Source organism: Pseudopipra pipra, chromosome 6 (assembly GCF_036250125.1).
Source record: "Pseudopipra pipra isolate bDixPip1 chromosome 6, bDixPip1.hap1, whole genome shotgun sequence".
NCBI classification, from domain to species: domain Eukaryota; kingdom Metazoa; phylum Chordata; class Aves; order Passeriformes; family Pipridae; genus Pseudopipra; species Pseudopipra pipra.
Genome location: NC_087554.1, coordinates 6,111,200 through 6,133,316, shown reverse-complemented (window position 1 = coordinate 6,133,316; position 22,117 = coordinate 6,111,200). Strand labels below are relative to the sequence as shown.

At 39.2% G+C, this 22,117-nt stretch overlaps 1 protein-coding gene across 5 annotated transcripts in view; it reads right to left on the bottom strand.

Annotated features, from left to right (window-relative positions):
• NELL1 (neural EGFL like 1) overlaps positions 1-22,117 on the bottom strand; it is a 282,121-nt gene that overhangs the window by 93,089 nt on the left and 166,915 nt on the right. For 3 of the 5 annotated variants that reach the window (XM_064657177.1, XM_064657179.1, XM_064657176.1), the window contains exon 14: positions 15,430-15,552. The exons of the other annotated variants lie outside the window; for them this stretch is intronic. In XM_064657177.1, coding sequence (XP_064513247.1) covers positions 15,430-15,552 — 123 coding nt within the window. The remainder of the gene's footprint in view (positions 1-15,429; positions 15,553-22,117) is intronic. 5 annotated transcript variants of the gene reach the window in all.

Sequence of the window (22,117 nt, the reverse complement as noted above, 5' to 3'; positions counted from 1 at the left end):
TATTTATCAACTCAATATTGATCCCATTAAATGAAGGCATATGGGGACCAAGCAGCTCAGCAGTCCACCATGGCAGTGCAGAACTCACACAACCTGGGCAGGAAGGGATCACATGGAAAAGACAGATGAACACAAAACCAGCCCATCCATACAGGCACATTCACGAGCCAGGTAGGTTTGGTATCACCCTCATCTGATCACTGCAACCACACAGAGTTGGACTCAATGCTCTTAAGGGTGTTTTCCAACCTAAATGATACCACGATTCCACAAACACCACCACAAAAGCTGGTGTTAGCTTCAGAAAATTTGTCCTAACCCAGAAATTCCATAGAATATGTTATCAATATATCATATCTATGCAAGCATAGCAAATGCCTCAGTGGAAAAAAAAAAAGGAACATTAATAAACACTTCTTTCAGCATTGCTTAAATGCACAACTACATAATGAGATTAATAAATATGATCCACAACGGCTGAGGAAGAGATTTTGAACCTTCTAAATGTCTGCACTGACTTTGGGCTTGAAAAACAAAAATCACATTACGCTTTGTGTTGGTTCAAACTTAAAGCATCTATTTGTCTTCTCATCATTTTATACCCAGTACTCATTTCCCTGCATCCTTGAAATAAGGCAATAAAAAGAGATTTCATGTCAGCTAGTCGACATCACAAGTGAAATGCAAATAACCCTGCTAGCAGAAGATATTTTTATTTGATCTATCACCAATATAATTATCATAAATTCAAGAGAAAGTCTCACCTGACTTACTGGAAAAGACTTCAAATTATTATGGTTTAATGAGAAATACCTAACATGACTGAATAAAGTTGATTATTTAACTGGGGACTTTCATGAAAAGGCGGGTAGGCTGGGTTCAACAATAACTCTGGCAATTATACTGGCATCTTAATTTCATAAAAATAATAATGGAAACATGACAGGAAGTATTATATTGACTGCAGGTTACTAAATGCACACTAAAAATGGACCTTCAGATATACTTGGAGTAGCACAGAGCAAGGAGTAAGATATAACACTGGAGGCAGCAAAGCTTTTTTTTTTTTTTTTCCTTTACTTGGAGCATAGTGAGGCACTGGAACAGGTTGCCCAGAGCAGCTGCGGATGCCCCACGCCTGGAAGTGTTTAAGGCCAGGTTGGACAAGGCTTGGAGCAACCTGGTCTAGTGGAAGGTGCCCCTGTCCATTGCAGGGGTTAGGAACAGATGATCTTTTAAAGTCCCTTCCAACCCAAACCATTCTATGATTCTCCCTTTGGTGAGTGTAAGTGGAATTCAAATATCATTGCATGAAAGTTTCTACTTTCCTCCTTTCTAGTAAGATTGTGTACTTTTATGACATTTCCACATCTACAGCCATTTATCACTCCACACACTAAAAAAGGCATATTAAAGCCTCTGAATGTGTGTTCAACAGTCCTCATGAACAAATGCCACCATCCACGTAAATGTGAATAATTGCCTGCATAAGCACCAACTTCAGCAACGTCCATACTGCATGTTTTATAAATCAGGGTGTTTCCAACTATAGGGTTAAAACAATTTCCCTTAAATAAGAAGTATTTTCATCCTCACACAGCAGAGTCAGTCTGTGGATGACAGAAGTGCTTAAGTGAGTCAGCTAAGTGGAGATACATGGTGCTTTTGCTGTATGTTGAAGCTGCCAATACAAGACACACAAATGCAACCTACGACATGTCAGAGGGATCAGTCCTGCGGAGCATTTCAGCACAGCAGTGTGCTCCAAATAAACAGTGGGAACTGTCAGAGGAGTGCATGTATTCTTTAAATGGCATCAACAAAATTTTAATGAAGATGCTTTTTCTCACCATACCTGAAAAACTTCATGAGAAGTAACAGCTTAAGCTCTTGTAGCAGTTTGATGTATTATTTGCCAAATGTAATTTTCGAGGCAAGAACAGACTACCTGCTCTCATGTACTACCTCATTAATATGTACCTAGCATGGCTATCTGGAGCAGATGGGGACCTCACTGGACCTGTCTAGTACGACAGTTTACAAGGTTTATCAGGGTCATGGCATCAGAAAGAACATTATGATTTGACTAACAATAAAATAACTGTATCCAGATGAAAATGCCAGGTTTGCTAATGTTAAGCTTAGTCATATTCTACAGTGCAGTTTATTTGTGCTGAAAGCCAGTATATTTCTCACCAACTGCTAGAACACAGCAACATAAAAGACTTTGAAACATATAGAAAAAAACACAGTTCAGAGATTAGAAACACATCATAGAAGTATCTGAAATTGTATTTCAAGATATATATCATATTTCTGTTTAATGTGCAACCTTCAGTTTCAAGTACTAGGCACAAAGAAACACTGCTTACAAATTTCTAACATCTACTTTTATCAGTCACAGTTAATTACAATTGTTTTCAAGCAACAAATCTCATGCATTAGGTATAACTTACCATGTCACTAGGTGTAACTCTCCCCAGTAGACAACCATACCAACAGGAGCAGTAAGAGAAGTAACACATAAAGGAAAAAAACAGAAAAATTCTAAAAATGGACCTGCATACCTCAAATGCCATGTGGACAGAATTATGTATCTACATCTAAAAATGCTATTCTTCAGTCTTCCTGTTGAGGTTTAGGAATGGTATTCCCCAATTTAGTGTTCCCACTGAAAGACTCAAAACCACACACTGCTCGCTCACTCCCCTGTCCTCTGCTCCTCCTCCCCAGCAGCAGGATGGAAAGGAGAATTTGAGGCACATAAGGTGAAGATCACAGGTTGAGTTAAGAATAATTTACTGGAAACAGCAATGGGACAAGAAAACACACAGTAACAGCAACAATATTAATAAGTGAGTGTGTAAGAGATGAATGCTTCACATGCGAGTGCTCACCCCCGTGGAAAGCCCTGAAAAAAACCTGACTGTGCCATCCTGCTACCTGGAAGGGATATTTTTCCCTGTCCCCTGGAAATGTAGAATAGCCTCCAGGTCCTGGCCATGCCCCCTCCTGGCTACTGTAAAAATTGACCCTGTCCTGGCCAGAACCAGGACACTTCTTTGGCTCAGTTCTCCAGCCAACCCACCAAGCCTGTGAGAAGTGCCAGGCACTGGAGTTTCGCCAGTTACCTTGAGACATGGATGAATTTTTGGCAAAGAACAAGGTGTTGTCATCTGGAGTAAGTGGAAAACAAGGTGCCTTAGACTGTGTAGACTTCCAGCCCCACTGGCCTCGTGCCCAGGTGCCTGAGAGCCCATCAGGGAGTCTCACAAAAGCACTGGCTTCCAGGAAGAGCCCCCAGTCTAAAGCCACACAGGTCCATGCAAATCAAGGTGAAGGGGATATGCCATCCTCAATTATCAGCTGCTGAAGCACTTGTCCAGGAATGTGGAAGCACAAGGGCTAACTTGCCCTCACTCTAAAAAAAAGAAAAAATGAAACCCAGAGCTCCATTTCTTTCTGAAGAAAAGCACTGTGGCAAGGGAAGCCAAAGAGGTTTCCCACCCTTTTCTCTTCCATTCCACAAGTGAACTTGTGGAAAACATGGGAGCAGAAAAGCAAGTGCAAGAATGCCTAATTCTGTGGGTTAGTGGTTACAGCAAGTGGCCATAAGTTGGGAAGTATATTGTCTGTTCTCTACTCCAGCTGTGTGCAGGCACTTATTTAATTGGATGAACATTTAATGCAATGGGTGGAAATACTGAGTGGGTAAAACCTGAGCTATTTCTGAATTCCAATGCTTTTACACAGTAGAAGTATAAATAAATAACGGAGCACTGAAAATCACTTGGCAATAACCATTGGCAATTACTTATAGATTCCCACTCATTTTTATTTTGGCTTCAACTATTTCTCTCTGATGTCACTGAAAATTAGTTTCTAAATCTTCTTCCAAGCGCACTCTATTTCCTGAGGATTCAAAGATGTGTGGATTTGGCTACTCAGTTCTCCTTTCTTCAGAAATGATGAATTCAACCTCCCCTTGATACCCCAGCAGAAGATGAATGCTTGCTGCCTGTTCATATCTGTATGATATAAACACAGCAAAGCATATCCAGCATGAAACTAAAAAACCAAGTGCCTAATTATTTAAGTAGACTCATTGGAGTCAATCACTTCCTTTTGGTTAGACACATACCTTGCTCAGTCAGGTGCAAAATTAGCACATTGAGAATTTTCTCACTTGCCTCTCTGTGAAGGCTAAGGGAATACTGTGCTGTGCATGCAGGACTGATTTGATTACCTCCATCTTTTATTGGGAAATAACGTATGTCATGGCAATACCAGATGACTATTGTTTCCTTTGTTCTGTTCAGAGGGAGGAAATAATAGGTGTCAGGAAAGCAGTACAACCATGTGTCTTGGTAATAAAAGTGGCATATTAATGAGCATCAGTAAACCATTACAATTAATGCACGGGAATGGATATTACCTACTTGAACTCTGCAAGTGTTCTAGCAGCTCCACACCCAGCTGCCATTTTTTTCCATGCCAGAGCTTTCCACTGGCAGCAGCTCCTTTGCAAAGCCACTAGACACTGTGAAATCATATGCTCAAGGGAATGGGTGGAGACATTTTAATAGTACAATAGTGGTTGTTGAGAACAGTTATCCAGCCTGTTTATCAGTGGCAGCAAACACATCCCATAATCTATGGGAGGCATATATGTATACCCTTTAGGTTCCAACACAACTAACAGACTGCAGAGGAAGACAGGTAAGATGGACGTGCACAAAGGTATGGATGTGCATTGCTTTCACTTTTTTAAAAAACAAAAGGCACACTTGTGAATTTTACATAATTTTAAAATTTCAATCTCTTCTTGATGTGCCTTTGTAGCATCTAGCTTTCAAATAAATAGTCAGTTTTGAAGTTCAGCTTCAAAAATCCAGCCTGACAATTCCCCTCTTTACACTCACAAGCAAAAAAAAAAATAAATAAGAAAAGTGAGGGAAAACTGCAAGCACTATCAAGGTGACACACTAAGTTGTTTGAGTATTTATTGACAGAATAACAACACAGGTGAAACAGCTCTGGCCCTTCAGGAATACCTAAATAAAATCTCTTCGGTTTTATGACATACAAATTGTTCATTTTTACTCTTGGATGACTGAATTTTAAATTACGTTGAAAAGAGGGACACCTTCAATTCCCACCTCTACTTGGTTTACTTTAACTTCTAATTCCCTCTGCACATAATGTGTTCTGAGCTATTTTAATTCACATTCTTCTTGTAGTTCGTGTACTGAATTCACCTAATAATTCATTTTGATGATACAATCTTCAAAGCATCATTTGGGGGTTTTTTTTAGTAGGTTCCAGAATACATTCTTTTTCACATCAACATTTCTTTCAGGTACCATTCTCAGTATAGTGTTTAAGCTTGCAATTAGTCTTGTACTTAGCATATGCTCACTTAGCATAGACACAGTTATTATTTTTATCGTTGAACACTTTAGGCAAGAACTCTATACACACACAGGGGTGCCTCAACTTTCCAGCACACTGCAGAGACTAAAACACCAGCACCACCGTGAAACAGTTGAACTGGAGAATCTTTCCAGATAAAAAGATGCAAATTGTCCCATCAAACATCCTGCATGGCTTCCAGATTTGCCATTCCCAGTGCTCAAAAAATAAATGCAACCTCCAAAACTAGTAAGCCAACCAATGTGACTCATGCAAACAAAGTGAGCCATACCTACACACAGGGCAACGCAAGCTTTATTACTAGAAAATGCCATTTTCAGTACTGTGGTCAAGTAAACCATTTGTAATAAGTTTTTCCTGTGATGAGTATCTACCAGAAGCTGCACTGTAGAAAAAAAATCATCTATTTCTCAAAATAAGTATCGGTTGTTTATTTGTGTTTTTTTTTTCACTCTCCCCTTTCCAAGGGTCCCCACTTTGGCACAGAGATTTAAAGGATACGCCTTTTGCCGTGTTTGAGAAAAACCACAGTTTGTAAATGTTTAATCACACCCTCTTAATACTCTTACAGCATTCATCATGTTTCACAGTGCTGCATGAGCCAGGGGAGGACAAAGGAAGAGGAAGGATGCAACTAGGGAACAGAGGGAATGGTAAGGCAATAAGGACCATGGCAGCTGCAGAGAGGAAAGTCAAACAGTCCCCTTATGCCCACCTGGGAACCTGGAACTGAACCTCTTTTGCCCACATCCCCCTCCAACAGCAAGACCACAAAGACTAATATTGTACTCCTAAAATCATGCTAAAACAGAAGGATGAGAGAGTAACAGGCCTGAGAACCTGGGCAGCTGCTTGAACTAAACCACTGCAGCTGGAGAGTTGGAGAGCTGATGTAAAGGTAGCTAAAGTATGTCTTCACTCCACTGCAAGCATTTGATGAAAAAATACATATTGTTTTCTGAAGGAGCTGGTAACGTCCTAAATTCAGAACAGATACTGGGACAGTAGCTAACAATAATAGGGTCACACAGTGAAAAACAAAAATAATAAACACAGAACACCTTATTTCAGGACTTCATCTCCTTCACTGATTTACGTGCCTACAGTGTGCACTGAATAAGGGAGAGGTACCAAAAACCCCACAGCACATGTGGTTTTATCAGTAAGGACTGTATGCATGTGACTTAAGACTGAATAGGTAACCTAAATTTTACATATCCCCAAAGGCTTTATTTTGGACTCTTTTTGTTTGATTCTTCAGGTATGTTTAAAATATTTTTGACAGTTCCTGTGGAGAAATCACAGCCCAATGGTTTAAGAACAGACCTATCAGACTGGGAACAGAGTCTGAATCCTGGATCAGGATGTCACATTTGACAAATCACTTAATGGTTTTACCTTGGTGTGCTGTAGTGGGGGAAATTAGTAGGAAGAGGAGGCTGAGAGCAGTTTTCTGGTTGGTGTCTATTCCGCTGCTATTGCAAAGAACAGCCCCTTTGCACAAATACAACATACATGTATAAATGGCTAATATTACCCTTACCCAAAAAAGATTGCTCTAAGAGTAATTCCAGCCCAAAGAACACAAAAATAAATCAACTAGGTTATTCCAGAGGGCCTATTAGCCCAGTATCCTCTCTCCAAATACAGCCCATAACGAACATCAAAGGTAAGAACAGGGCAAGGATCTGGTGACTAAAGATTACCCATCACCTTTCTCAAACCAAATATTGTGCACTCATTGGTTAGGCTGTTCTTCTGACATACAACAGCTTTTTCACTCTGCCTGGCATCCTCACCACCCTGTGACCAAGGGCTCTCAAATTATTTATGTGCTGTGTGAAAAGCTACTTCCTTCTGCACTGGGGTGATAGCACAGTGTTACCAGAAACTGTTGCCAAAACCAACAACTGCAAGGCCCTTATTTTACATTTCGGCAAGATACTTATATTCAGTTTTCAATACTGTTTGGTTACGTTCTACAGGGAATAGAAACAATTTCATGTTTTTTGGCATCTTCTTGCCTTTTGATGTACTCATTCCATACACATGAATCCTAAAATGGTTGCACACTGTAAATGACTTCACAAGAGAGAGAACTCTGTGCTGCTATTGCTCTTATGCTCCTGTGGCTGCTCTGAGCCAAGCCCACACTGCAATCAGCTTTGTGCAATGATATATTTCAAGATGCTCTTAATGAACTGACTTCTTCCACCTACCATCAAAAAATAAGTACTTGACATTGCACGTCAAGCTCCCAGGGCAGGCCAGGAGAGTCACAGTTCTAAACAGACAGGGTTTCACACATCATAAGGATCACAGGTTCAGGGCAGTCAGTACTGCAGACCAAACCACTGACCATAATGTCTATTGTCCCACTGTCAAAAAAGCAGCAGAACATAGTGAATGAGTTTTTTCAATAAAGGATGTGTTTGAGGGCTAATGATTGACAATTTTTGTTCAAATTTTAGATTTCAATACTACAGGAAGAAAGAAAAAAAATATACTAGCTTGTATAACACAAATGAACCATTCTAATAGTATTACAAAGCTGCTTCTTGACTTCAGGAAGCCCTGAACTGGCTCCTCGATGCTCAGCAACAGAGACCTGGGAGGTGATACACCTGCTGCAAACAGGAGTTATTAAGATGATCTCAAACACATTGTACAACATAAGTAAAATGTATGGAGCAGACATTAATTATAAAGTAAAATCTTCACATTTGTTGCTTTTATTAACTGCTCTCTTAAAAGAGAAAGAAATAACTATTGAAATAGTCTCATGCTTCCACGCAACCCAGTTTTACTGCCCAGGAGATTGTGGGGAATATATCTGTTAACTTGTCACCAACTGGTAATTCTTTTGTAGATGCTGCAAAGGACCGTGACCTTACAGTGAACTGCTGACTCGAAATCAAGGAATGTAAAACAAAGCAATAGGAGACAATAAGCAAGTGAGTCACCTCAGAATCTGAACCGAGGAGCTCTCCTAAACACTCATGAGTAGGTCTGCTGAGCCCTTTGCACCTACTCATACAGGCAGAAAGACCTGTCAGATTAAGTTTCAAAATGCTTCAGGTAACTACAGCTCTTCTTTCCTTTTATACAGGTACAACAGTTCTCTGGACTGGACTGCTCCTCTAGCAAGCACAAATCACTGCTACACTCCTTTCAAATTAGTTATAAATCTAGAGCACTGAGAAAATCTGTGACAGCACAGAGATCAGGATCTGGATTCTGACAAGTTACATTAATCATGGGTTTTAAATGAGCTATTTCCATAACTGATGTGCATTCTAAATCATCTTGAACAATCTCACACGCAGAACAGGATCCAATCCCCAGGAAACACTGTGCCCTTAAAGAGGCTGTAAAATTGGACAGCATAGTGGTGGATATGTAGAGCTTAGCTCTTAATGCAATGCAGTGGGTTGACAGACACCCACCAAATCCTCTCAATCGCTCCCCTCCACAAATGGACAGGGGAGAGAAAATATAATGAAGTGTTCATGGGTTGAGATAACGACAGGGAGACATCACTCACCAAGTACTATCAGGGAAAAACACAGACTCAACTTGGGGATATTAATTGAATTTATTACTAATAAAATCAGAGCAGGATAATGAGAAATAAAATAAATCTTAATAAATCTTCTCCCAACGCCTCTCTCCTTCCCAGGCTCTTACATCTGCATTTCAACATCTCACATGACTAAATCTAAGTGATGATGTTTTAAGGGCAAGAAAAAATTATCATATATCATCCTAATTTCATCAAAATCATTTTAAAGCATCACAGTCCAAAACCAACTCAAGAACAACATCAGAACTGAAATTTAAAATCTAGCAAATAATTCACAAAGTGAGTTTATATAACTCATAATCCAAACGCAAACATAGCACTTATAATGAACACACCACACTTGATAGCTATCTAATAAGGAACAAAGATACAAAGATTCTTACATTAAAATTTCACATTTTCATTTTTATTAATACAATGGATTTAGGACTATAGAAAATTTAGTGGCTTCCATCAGTCTTGATTCTGTGTCCAGCAATACTAGTTTTAGAATGAAAAAAACCTACAAGAATTCTAATTGCACTGTTGTATAATTATATACTGGTTTAAAATTATTAAATCAGTTGTATCTGGAATGCCTCACACAAAAAGTGTGACTATCCAGTTTCTTACACTTGGCATGGTGTTTTCCACATGTGCCAAGTGACAGCAAAATGCAAGTGTATGCACTCGCCTGCTTTTGCAGTGATTTATTCACTGTTCATTAGGTATAAAAAACCTACACAAAGCTCAGGACTGCGAAGAATGAAGATGAAAATCTCAGCATGATTCAAAACTCACATATTCTTTCATGAGACTGGTGAATATTGCACCAAAACAGCAATTAAAGCTGTGATAAGGCATATCAACCATTCAAAGCTTTATAGCTTCAAAAAAAAAAATCGAAGGCTATAGGGAAAAGACGTTTTTTTCCTTTCCATCTTGCCCTACATATTATTCATAACTCACTCCAATGCTTCATAAAGACTTTCAACTCCACCTCCAGACACACATACATGCAAAAAACATAAACCTAAGTGGCAGTTAGTTACCTTACAGTGATCTGATATGCTTTAAAAGATATCAGCACGTCTGTCTCCCATTGCTGACATTTAATCTACCTTAGCTTTGCTGATGTCAGTGTAAAAGGGACCCAAAAAAGCAGACAACTCAGCACAGAAATAACCAGAGAGACTGATTTTTTTTTTTACTTCTTTAGCTCTTACTAAAAATAGTCTTGGGTATTTTTCACAGCAGGCGAAGTTTCATAATACAAAAACTTCTTTATCTTTACTCACCTATTTACTACACCATCACTATACTCCCCACACACTGGGAGATAACATAACTTCTTTTATGGGCACATCTTTCAGATTATTAAATGTATTTCAGACTAAGAAATACTTTAAAAAATACCTGCTTGGAAACAAAGAAATCAGCAATGAAAGAGAGCTCTCAGACTGTCACTGGATAAAACCACACATCCATCCAATTACAATTTATGATTAAAACAATGTAAAAGAAGCCAACTTACAGATTGACATGAAACAGAAGCAATTGTCAAGCCTGAGATATACTCTAGCTGTCAGTAAACATTCTAGGTGTATTATGAATAAAGACTCCATATGATTACCCCCATTACCATATAAAAGAGTACCTGTTTGAAATCTGATTGCTTTTTATATAAGGTTCTGAATAAGTTATTCCTGAAGTGACCAGCAAGTCTATCAGTAACAATGACACTCCTAAACACACATTGCAAGGCAAAAATATATAGGGAACCACAGTACAATTAAGAAACTAAACTTCCAGATTACACCAGAAGAACTGAGCCACTTAAAAATAATGGCCCTGGTCTTTAAGACTCCACCATACGCTGGATTGTAATCTCTTAAATACCTCCTGTGTAATGTTGCAAAGAATACAACAGGGAAAAAATAATTATAGTCTATATTCTGGCAGAAATAAACCATTATACAGCCTGAATATTAATCAGAATAAACACTATTTTGATTTTTATTTCTTGATACCTGGTGTTTCTCTGCCCAGGCATCAGTCATATTGCACACACTTGCTCTAAGGTTTATGATTGTAACTAAATCCACTTCATTTAATCATTCTAATAAATCTACACCTCAGTAGACACCACTGAGCTATTAACAGCACACTAAATATACCTGTTAGACGGATTATACATGTAAAATATAGAAGTACAGTGAAAACTATTTGCATTTGATTAAGTGCCAAACTTCTGTTCATTCTCCACAACAGAGGTACACGAGAAAAAGATTAACAAACACACATTGTCTACATTTCCAAAGAATTGCTCCTGTTTACCATCTGAATACACTCAAGGCCACTTCTATTTTTCTGATAGTCTACAAATGCAGCTGTGGGCAGAATTTATGTTTTAAAACAAACATTTGGAACAAAATACCAAGACTTAGGACAAGGCTTGCATACTACATCTAGGGCTCCTTGTACAAAAGAAAAGATCTAATTGCCACCAAACCTTGATGGCAACTTGCATGTTGTTCCTGACAAAACCTGGTGGGTGGAGGTTTGTTTGTTTTAAGGCATTTAATCCAAAATGTCATCAATCATTTTAGGAAACCTAATGATGTTTCAATATACCTTGGTTTTTTCCCTTTGACTTCAGTCTGTGGCACAAGCTCTATAATAAACTCTGCTAAGCTGTAAGACTGTACATCCCACATTAAGTGTTCTCTGCTCTCCCTCTCACTAAGGCAGAGTAGACTGTGGTCTACACAAAGTAGTCTTTTCTGTTTTAAACAAACGGCAAGTATGACTTCAACATGTCACTTCCACAGCATGTGGGGCAAGTCTGCCAAGTGGAACTGGAACTAGAACTTATCAAGACAAAAAACAGAGAAAGACATTTTCCCTCTACGCATTTTCCAGCCTCCCAGATTATCCCTGTCAAGATTACACACAAAAACACTGCAACAGTACACAGACCAAGATCCTCCATAGTCAAAACATAGAATTTATCTATGTATTCCATATCCCTCGTTCTTCAGCTAGAAGAACTAGTGAGTTTTACTCATTTTGTAGATGACAGAGTTTTACGCTCACACACACAGTCCTGTCCACAAGCGATGGGTTATTCATAAACATGGTTGTCCCAGGAAACTGAAACTTCTTTCATCTAACCACTGCCACTAAACACTCATTTCCCACAAGGTCCATCCTGACAGGCACACTTCAAAGTACCATGCTAAACCAGGTAGCCACTTGCCCACCATGACTTTTTTAAACTACAACATTCTGTTGCTAAACCAATTTTTATCATCTTTCCCTTCTACTCTAAATGCAGCCTTTATGCTGCACTATTAAATCCTATCCTGAAATTTAGTGAAATTGCTCCGGTTGTCCTTATTCTACCCTCACCTATGGATTCTGTAAGTTCATTACAGAATTCAAGTAAAAGGGCATGGCATGTCTTCCACTACCCACCTACAACCTTTTCTGTGTCCTGAATCACTCTTACTTCTTTTGATTTTTTTCAAAGTTTCATTCACAGAAAAGAGCAACTTAACAAACCTGTTAACACAATTCCTTATCCACAAAATTTTTTGCTACTCAAAACACATGACAGCCAGATTTTACAGAAAAAAAATATTTGGTTTCCTCTTCAACAGTTGGGTTTTGTTTTTATTTCTAATTCCCCAGCAATCATAATATCCATGTCCATGTTATTTCTGTCCCTTTTATTGCTCCATACTTTTCAAGAAAATTGCAAACAACACAAATTCCTGCCAGAGTAATCACATTATATTTACCAGTAGTTCACAATGCAGTTTGATTCAACTACATATTTTCTTTTCTAAAACACCAATAACAGCATTCTGTGGGGTTTTTTTATAAATGCTATCACAGTGTTATTCACTAAAGCCAAAGAAGATCATTACTCTGATTTCACTTTTTTACAACATAGATTGTTGAAACAGACTGTAGAATCATGCACAAAGCCAGTCCTTTTCTCTCATCATAAAATCATCATTTTTCTCTTTATGGTTTGGCTGGACAATACTAATATGATTTCCTATTGTACTACAGAGATGTATTATTCCAGTAGTGCTGGGAACAACTGATCTGTGCGTGTACACATCTATAACATGCAAACATTTATAAAGCACTTACAGATGTCTCAAGGAGAATAGAAACATTTATCTTATCTCCAGATGGTATATCACCTTGACTTATATCTATGTTTTTCCCAATCTATATTGCCTGAAGATAAAGCCCTAAAATACTACAAGCCAATATAAGCAGTTTATAGTTGTCCTGACGTGTTCACACCTCTTTCCTTATGCCAACCCCAGGAAACTGCTGTGACAGGTAACTGATAATGTACCACTGTTAAACTTGGTAAAAAAAAAAGATGCAAAAGTAGTGCTTCTGGTATTACCATGGACAGAACGGGAACATTTCTTTAATTAGCATCAAAGCTTGTGAAAACTCCAAGTAACCACAGAACCACAGGCTGAGAAATTCAAACCAGTACTTTGCACTGTTTGTTTTATAATTTACTAAAATGCAGACAGTTCTAATACTACCTAGTTTGCAGTAATGACTACTCCATGCAGTGCTGGATTATTCATATCCCTAGTGACTTTAATAATTATTAGACTGCAAACCCCTTCCTACAATCTCCAGTTTTCTTTCTAATTTATGCTTCTCAGTCAGAACATAAGAACAAAATTTCCTATATTTTCATGTAAATTCACCTCAAAAAGGCAACTATAACTACATTTGCATGTGAAACTCAAGGCATACTAAAAATATATACAATATGCAATATTTTTATATATAAAAATATTTATTGCAGAAACTCAGATTTCAACAGAACTTTGAGAGTAAAAACATTATTGCATTTCTCCAGTGAAATTTCATTGCTACAACATTGCTAAGTTAATAAATATGCAGTAGGAGTTCCATTTGGAGTTTTTTGCACACTAAACCAAATATCCAGGTACACAAATGAAGAAAACCAGTGTGAAAACACGGATTTTATTAACCTATCCAAATATCACTGTTTCAAATTATTGTTAATAATACTTATAAATAAATTTTAATACTAATAAATAATGTTAACAATAAATTAATTATTTAATATTAATAATGCCACGGTCAGGCTATTTAGTACTCAGACTTCCCTGAAACTACACTTGTTTGTGCTGCAATTTACATTTACTGTAATCGAGGACTCAAAACATACTGCAGTGAGTTTCTCCCTGGTATCAGCTGTTGACCTTCAATACAGACAGACTGAGGTTTAACTTGCCCAACACATTCACAACATTTTTCTATTCCTTCCTAAATCCTTACAAACCATTTTAGTTTTAAATAAAGGGATGCTCTTGCATGGGTGGAAAGTACCCAAAGAAAGTCCTATGAAAACCCAGCCTGATGGTACAGGCTAATTCAGCAGCTGACAAGCTCATCTTTGTGAAGGACTTTAGCTTGAAACAGGAATGGCATCAATCTTCCTTTAAGGAATTGCTTGGCCAATTTACTACAGTCTGAAAAATTAATATCCAGCCTCTTGTGCCCCAAACTGTACAGAACATTTTATCCAAAACGTTCCTCAGTTTCAATAGTTGTCACTTCAAAAATAAAATAAAACAAACCCCTAAAAGTTAGTTTTCTCTTACTGTAATTCTGTTTAGAAAGTCAGAAATATGAAACCCCAGACAAGACAAAATATAGCTTTTTATGAGACAAGCATAATTCATAAATGCATGAGTTACAACTCAACAGTTCTTCAAGACACAGCTCTCACTAATCCAACTATTTAATATATTCCCTCCTTTGTCCTTATATGAGACATTTGCTTCTCTTTCTCTACTGAAAGAAAAACATAAAAACCACCCTAAATAAATGATCTACCACTTCAAAAAGAGCATGGCTAGCTATCAGTATTTCTTGTTTACATAACTGAGAAATCTTAAAAAAATATATTTAAAGATTTATATGTAAAAAAAAAATCACGATTCTGATGCAAGTTGTCAAATAACAACTATATGATGTTAGCATAAAAGATAATTATCCTAACTTGAAATGCATGTCATTAAAATTTAAAAGCCAAAGGTGACAGCACATATCATCTACAGTTTATAAAACATGAACACCACTTAAAAGCTGAATTATACTAGCTCAAATGACAGTATTCAGTGTAGTAAATAAAAAGTTCTCTTCCTCTACCATGCAAAAAATATTTCTTTCCTGCTAAGAAGTTATGCACAAACCAATTCCCATCATCTCCACGCATACTCCATTTGCCAGATGATAAGCCTTAAAGCAAATCATTGTAGAATCCAGCAATCATAAGTTACCAGCATGTAGGTGACTGTCAGAAAACAGTAATAAAGCCTGACACGTTTATGGTGTCTCTCAAATAACAGACTTACCTCGGCAGATGGTCCCGTTCCCCACGTACCCAGGTTTGCAGGTGCAGCTATGTCCCCTGATAGTGTTAGTACAGATTGCATTCTCATCACAGTTGTGCTGGCCACTGCCACATTCATCATGCTCTACGTGGGGGAAGGGAAAAAAAAAAAAGAAAAGAAAACAGTTTTTGAGATGCAGTGAGCTTTTCAGGGAGATGAGGTGGCATTTGAAAACCAAGTGGAATAACCAGGTTGCTGCAATGGCTGAACGCTGGGGGCTTGGTGTGGGAGTCAGCTATGGGCTTGCTCCAATTCTGAAACTCAACAACATGTGCATGGCAACAGTAGATTATTTAGGTTTAAAAACAGAAAGAAAAAAAAGGCATCTGTGAGGAAGCAAAGTATGGCTATGACAAAAAGCTAGGAAGAGGATTATCAGAGAAAAATATCTGCTGTGAAGACTAACCTTTACATCACTGTCCACCACCAGCAGTAATAATCATAAATACAAGATAACTGAACACAAGAGGGGCCCTAATAGCCCACCCTGTAACTCCAGAGTTCAGTTGTCACAACTGCTTGCTCTAACACTTACTGAGCTCACTCCTTCTCTAATAGCACACAGTAACATTCCACATTTTTAGAGCACCAATCGCACCCTCGAGCCTCAAAGAGGCTCCCAGACAAATGGGCCATATTTTGCTTTCATCCAGCAATTCTAACTGCTGCCCCGAGACAAATTTGCCACAGCTCTGCACTTTACTCTCCTGCTACTTTCTGTTCTCCTAAAGCATCAGTTAGAGGTGATGAGGTACCTGACCCTGAAGTTTTTCTCTTCTTCCTGCAATTATGAGGAGCTTCCCTCATACAGTAGGATTGCAAAAAGAAAACCTCAATATTTGACACTTTTGTGCCAGTGGTTTTACAACTTTTGTTCAGTGGAATCAAAAAGATGCAATGAATTTTCTTAAAACCATACAGTGGGCAACAACCAGGATCTGGAACCCTTCTTGGTAGTCTTCATTTATGCAACTGCAATCATCAGGCTGATATCCATATGCTGAGAGGTAAAAGATATCTCTTCCTGGAATTAGGATTTGCTAAAGTGTATAAGGGGTGTAAAGATGCATAAGGGGGGTTCAAAGGACAATGGACTAAATTTAGCCTTCTACAGATCACAGAGAGGTAATGCCTCTAAAACACCAGCAAAACACTCACTTTTGCAGACTGAATTAAGCCCTTTGGAAGAGTCTCTCCACTGAGAACAGCAGTATCACAGGCTTTGACAGGCTGCAGTTCACCTCTGCAGTGCTCTCGCTCTACCACAGTTACAGAACAATAGCCATTTTCAAGATAACTCCAGACACGGCGGATTTGAATGATGAATCCTAAGGAACCCACTAAACCAAATACTTCTGGAACACTGTTGATAACTATTTGCAGTACATATACCCAACATGTTTTCTATTTTTCAAATACATTTGACAGCAAAATGATACGAATTGTGACTATTTTCTCTTAAATAGCATCAAAGCAATATATCACCCGCTCTCTCTCTCTGCTTTTAGCAAGGAATTCACACACACTCTCGTATGTGCCTGGCTTCAGCTGATAAATTCAGGCTTGCATTTATACTTGTTAGTTTATGTTGGTCCCTAGCTCTGCTTGGTAATTCAACTTCAGCTTCTTGCCAATTTTCAGAGGCCTTACATATTCTAAACGCTAGGGTTCTTCAAGGGCTGCCTGCTCTCCCCTTCATCTTTTAAGAAACTCTACCACAGCCTGATTCTTTGCTGCTTCAGTCTCATGGTGCTCAGACTGCTGGGTCAGACACAAAAAGCATCAAGCTACTCTCCAAGGAAGTGCTTTGAAGGCAGCAGAAGCTGAATTATGCTTTCTTTTAAAAGAGACACCCTCTCCATAATCTCTCCCTCCTCTTCCTACTTTTAATTGTCATTAGCTTTCATGTGTTAGTATTCAAACTATAATGAGAATGCCTTTGTGATAGACTCAGGTGTGTACACAAGAAGGTTCCTATTCAAACAATTGCCAAAATTAGCCTATTACCTTCTCAGCACTTCAAGTATAAACAAAAGATTTCCCAGTGGTAACAAATGTGTTTTGCCAAAATACACAAGAGAGGATAGTCTGCTGTGTTGTTCTAGGACTCTGACAATGTAAATCACTGTATTTACCGTTCCTGCAGGTGTACAGGTGCTGGAAATACGAAAAGATTTGGCACTGACAAAGCTGTTTTCCCACAGTCATACTTCAAACCGAGGTCAGTTGTTTGAAAGCTGATATAATTTAAAGAGTTAGCAACAAATCTGACCATGGGAACCTGCCCTTCATGAGACATCCTGATGCTGTTAGCACAAGAAGGATGAAGGGAACCTCATCTGCATGAGGACTGCCAAGATTTCTTAGCAGCAATATGGCTGCAATGATGGGAACTTTAAATGAAGTTTTCCCTGGTGCAGGGATGTCTATAGTTGATGTTGCTACAGGCCTAATAAGAATGAGAAAGCATTGATTTTCTGTCAAGGTACAAAAATCTTTTCATCCAGATGAAAAATCCTTAAGATTCTGTCAGTAGCAAGTTCCTCTGGGTTTCCTGTGCCCTCACAGGAGATCATCCTTTGGAAAACTTGGGTGTTCACACTGGAAAGCGAGAATGGAAAGCGGGCTCTGGTTTTGCTTAAATTCAAAGGAGACCGTGACTAATTTGTGAAGAAATTTGCTTTCTTACACACACTGCTTTTCAAAATTTCCTATTCAAGCACATCAGACAGAACCTGCTTTTGCTTTAATGTTATGGTAAATACTGACTCAACAGCAAATAAAATTGGCAGAGAAGGACATTGCATAGCATCATTCCAAAGCACTAAAGCACCAAAGAGGAGAGAGCTGAGACAAAAAGCCCAAATCATTTCTTATTTTGACAATTTCCCTTGTAGCCAAAAATGAGAAACACAAAGGGCTCTAAAATACAAAAACAAAAGTAATTTTTTAAATTTTTTTATACCTGTGTGTGTATATATATATATAAACAAGTAAGCTGCCATGCTCAGGAATTAAACTGTCATTATTAAGTTTGATTGAAGTCATCCATCTCTCTGACTTCTACTTCCTACGTAATATACACAGAATGAGCTCATGATCAAAGACAAAAAGAACTGGCAGGCTTACTGAGAAGGACAGCACTGTAGGATATAATTCCTTGACCCAACTCCCATTCCCCCAGATTATTATCTGTTTCTAGATGAGGTACCATTTTAGATGAATAGTTACAACAGCAGCACCATTCTTTGCTTACAGGCAAGTTAATTTTTTTATGAAATCTCAGTAAATTATCACCAGCATTAGTATTTCTGATTGTATTAGTATCGGGATTCTGATTGTTGCTGCATCTATTCCATGCTTTCTGGTAAAGCCACAAGGCCAGGTAGTTAACTGTGCCTCTTTTTTTCCACCCTATAAAATAAGGATGTTACAAGATTTTGTTTTTTTCCTCTAGTATTTGTCATTCTTCTGAAATCCTTAAATACTGAAGATTTTATAGAAAATTTAAGGATATCAATTTTCTGTTGCAAAAAAAAAAAAAAAAAAAAGGGAAGAATCGAAAGTCCAAAAGCTTTCATGAACTTTTCCAAAACAGTAAAGAGAATCTTCTGATAATTTTCTGAGTTCACATCTGAGTCAGGCCATCTTGTGAACAAATGGCTATGAAGTTCATTCTTTCCTTAGCCTTCACCTCAGAATGGCTATCTGCCTCCAAAAGCACTTGTAAGAAATTAGTCTTACTTTTACAAAAACACATCTCCATCACCTATGTTGTACAATTCTGTACAACAACTTAGAAGTCCACAATGAGAGCACTACAGGTCTAATGTTTATATGGGGGTAGTGTTACAAAACAGCACAAGCACAGTGGTGGAAGACAAATATTAGTTATCTCTGCTTTGTTCACCAGCAACCTAATAAAAATAAGTTTATCTTGATGGTGACAGAATTCTTTTCAATACTACATGGCCTTAGAGAGATAACAATCACATAAAAAGCAAAGTTAATTCACCAGAAAATAGTTTCAAGGAGATGGTTAGTTGCACATCCTATTATAAAAAGCACCAATGCATCCTATAAACAGCAGAAAACCACCTTATGCCAAAACACATCTGGTCTGGAAGCACACTGATATCAGGACACACACAATATCTCCTTTTTTCCTGAAATCCCAGAGAAGAAACAAGTTGCAGTACAATGGGAAAACACAGATCATTTTCTGCTGAAGTCACAAGAACACGGAATTAATAGGAAATGGTTGAAATAAGTACAATTACCAGGCTGCCAAGACAGCTGTGACCACAGGGCATCCCCCTGCATGTCCTTGAGGCAGATGGACCCCACCCAGGCAAACAGCCCAGCACACCAACATGTGCAGCCAACAGCTACTGTGGACACATGTAAAAACAACAATGGGATAATACCTGAGGCAGTAGGAGACCAGGAACACAAGTAAACTTCGTGCCTGCCAGCAGAAGACTTGCTATAAAAGGTCAAGGCTCTGCTAATAGCTGTATTTAGCTGCACCCTCAGCAACGGCACAACATTCAATCATGATGTGTTTCAGTTGTGAAACCACTTGTTTAAATTTTAACTAAACGTTTAGCTGCCTTCAAAACACAAGTATCCATTTAAGGCTAAAGGGGTCAATGCACACCAGGTTGTAGCAGCTCCTGCACATCTCAAATGACTAAGAATTCCAGCTGCTGAGCGTTGATGACTTCAGTGTGAAGTATAAATTAGAATATTCAAAAAAGAATAAAAAGAAGTCAGCAGCCTTCATGTACACATATTTCCGCCAAATCCTTCACATCCCCCTTTTCCTAGCCTAATCTCACTGAGGAATCACATAAATACTTCTGTTTTGTGGTACTTAAAAAAATACCTTCTGTTCTGGGATAAACTGAACAGGAAGAATGCAGGAGGAAAAGCACTGGAGGCAGAAGGAAAGGTGCCAGACAAAGATTTTGTCTGCCTGAAGTAATTTATTTTGCATAAAGCCACCCACACCACACTGCAAAACTGTTCATAGGTGTAGTGGGTTGACCCTGGCCAGATGCCAGGTACCCACTAAAGCCACTCTCTCACTCTCCCTCTGTAACTGGACAGAGGAGAGAGAAAAAACAGCTAAGGATTCATGAGTTAAGAGCTGGTAGAGGTCAGTGACTGATTACCTTCACAGGCAAAACAGACTCAAAGTGCAGATAGCACTTAAATTTACTACTAACAGGATAAGAGCCAAAGAGTGAGAAATAGTCTCAAAAACACCTTCCCCCCACCCCTCCTTCCACGTTCTCCCTCCTCCCGCCCCCAACAGTGCAGGGGGATGGGAATGGGAGTTATGGTCAGTTGTTGTTTCTGCCGCTGCTCAGGGACAGGAGTCCTTCCCCTGCTCCAGTGGGGTCCCTCCCAAGGGAAACAGTCCTGGAGGGACCTCTCCAGCGTGAGTCCATCCCTCGGGCAGCAGCTCTTCCCAACCTGCTGTCCCGTGGGTCACTCCTCCATGGGGTCAGTCCCTCACGGATGAGCTGTACCGGCGTGGGTCCCCCACAGGGGCCACCAGTCCTACCCGGGAAAAACCTGCTCCAGCCTGGGCTTCCCTCTCCAAGGGCTGCAGGTCTCTGGCAGGACCCTGCTCTATCCTGGGCCTCCCACGGGGTCACTGCCTCCTTCCTGCACCCACCTGCTCCAGCACCTCGATGCTCCCCCAAGGGCTGCAGGGGGGTCTCTGCACCCCGATGCTCCCCCAGGGGCTGCAGGGGGGTCTCTGCACCCCGATGCTTCCCCAGGGGCTGCAGGGGGGTCTCTGCACCCCGATGCTTCCCCAGGGGCTGCAGGGGGGTCTCTGCACCTCGATGCTCCCCCAAGGGCTGCAGGGGGGTCTCTGCACCCCGATGCTCCCCCAGGGGCTGCAGGGGCACAGCTGCCCCACCCTGCTCTGCCCCACGGGCTGCAGGGCCTCGGCTCCCACGCCTGGAGCACCTCCTGCCCCTCCTTCTGCACTGCCCTTGGGGTCTGCATTGCTGTTCCCATGTTCTCACTCCGCTCTTCCCTGGCTGGAATTCTTTCTGCAGAACCACCTTCTCTTCTTAAATATGTTATCCCAGAGGCGTTACCATCACTCCTCATTGGCTCGCCCTTGGCCAGCAGCAGGAAGTCCATCCTGGAGCCGGCTGGCACTGGCTCCATGGGACAGGGGAAGCTTCTGGCTACAGGGCACCCCTGTAGCTGCCCTGCTACCAAAACCCAGCCACAGAAACCCACTAGAGTAGGTTAAAACAACCATATAAAAATAATACAGGATGCATGCAAACTAAAAAAGGATTTGTCATGTAGTTATAAAAACAAATGCACAAATATCTAAACCTGTATATATATTCAATTACAGGTAATTATTTATAATAAACAATTTATAATATGTTATTTATAATATATTAATATATAAATATATTATATAAAAATATATAAATATATAAATATAAATGTATTAATATATAAATAAATTATATTCATATAATATTAGTGTATTAATATATAATATAATAATATAATTTATAAATGTTATTTATAATAAACAAATACAGGTAATACAAACTTTCTCCCTTCATATGTACATGAAATGTAGTGTTTGTGAAAGGTTCTAGGC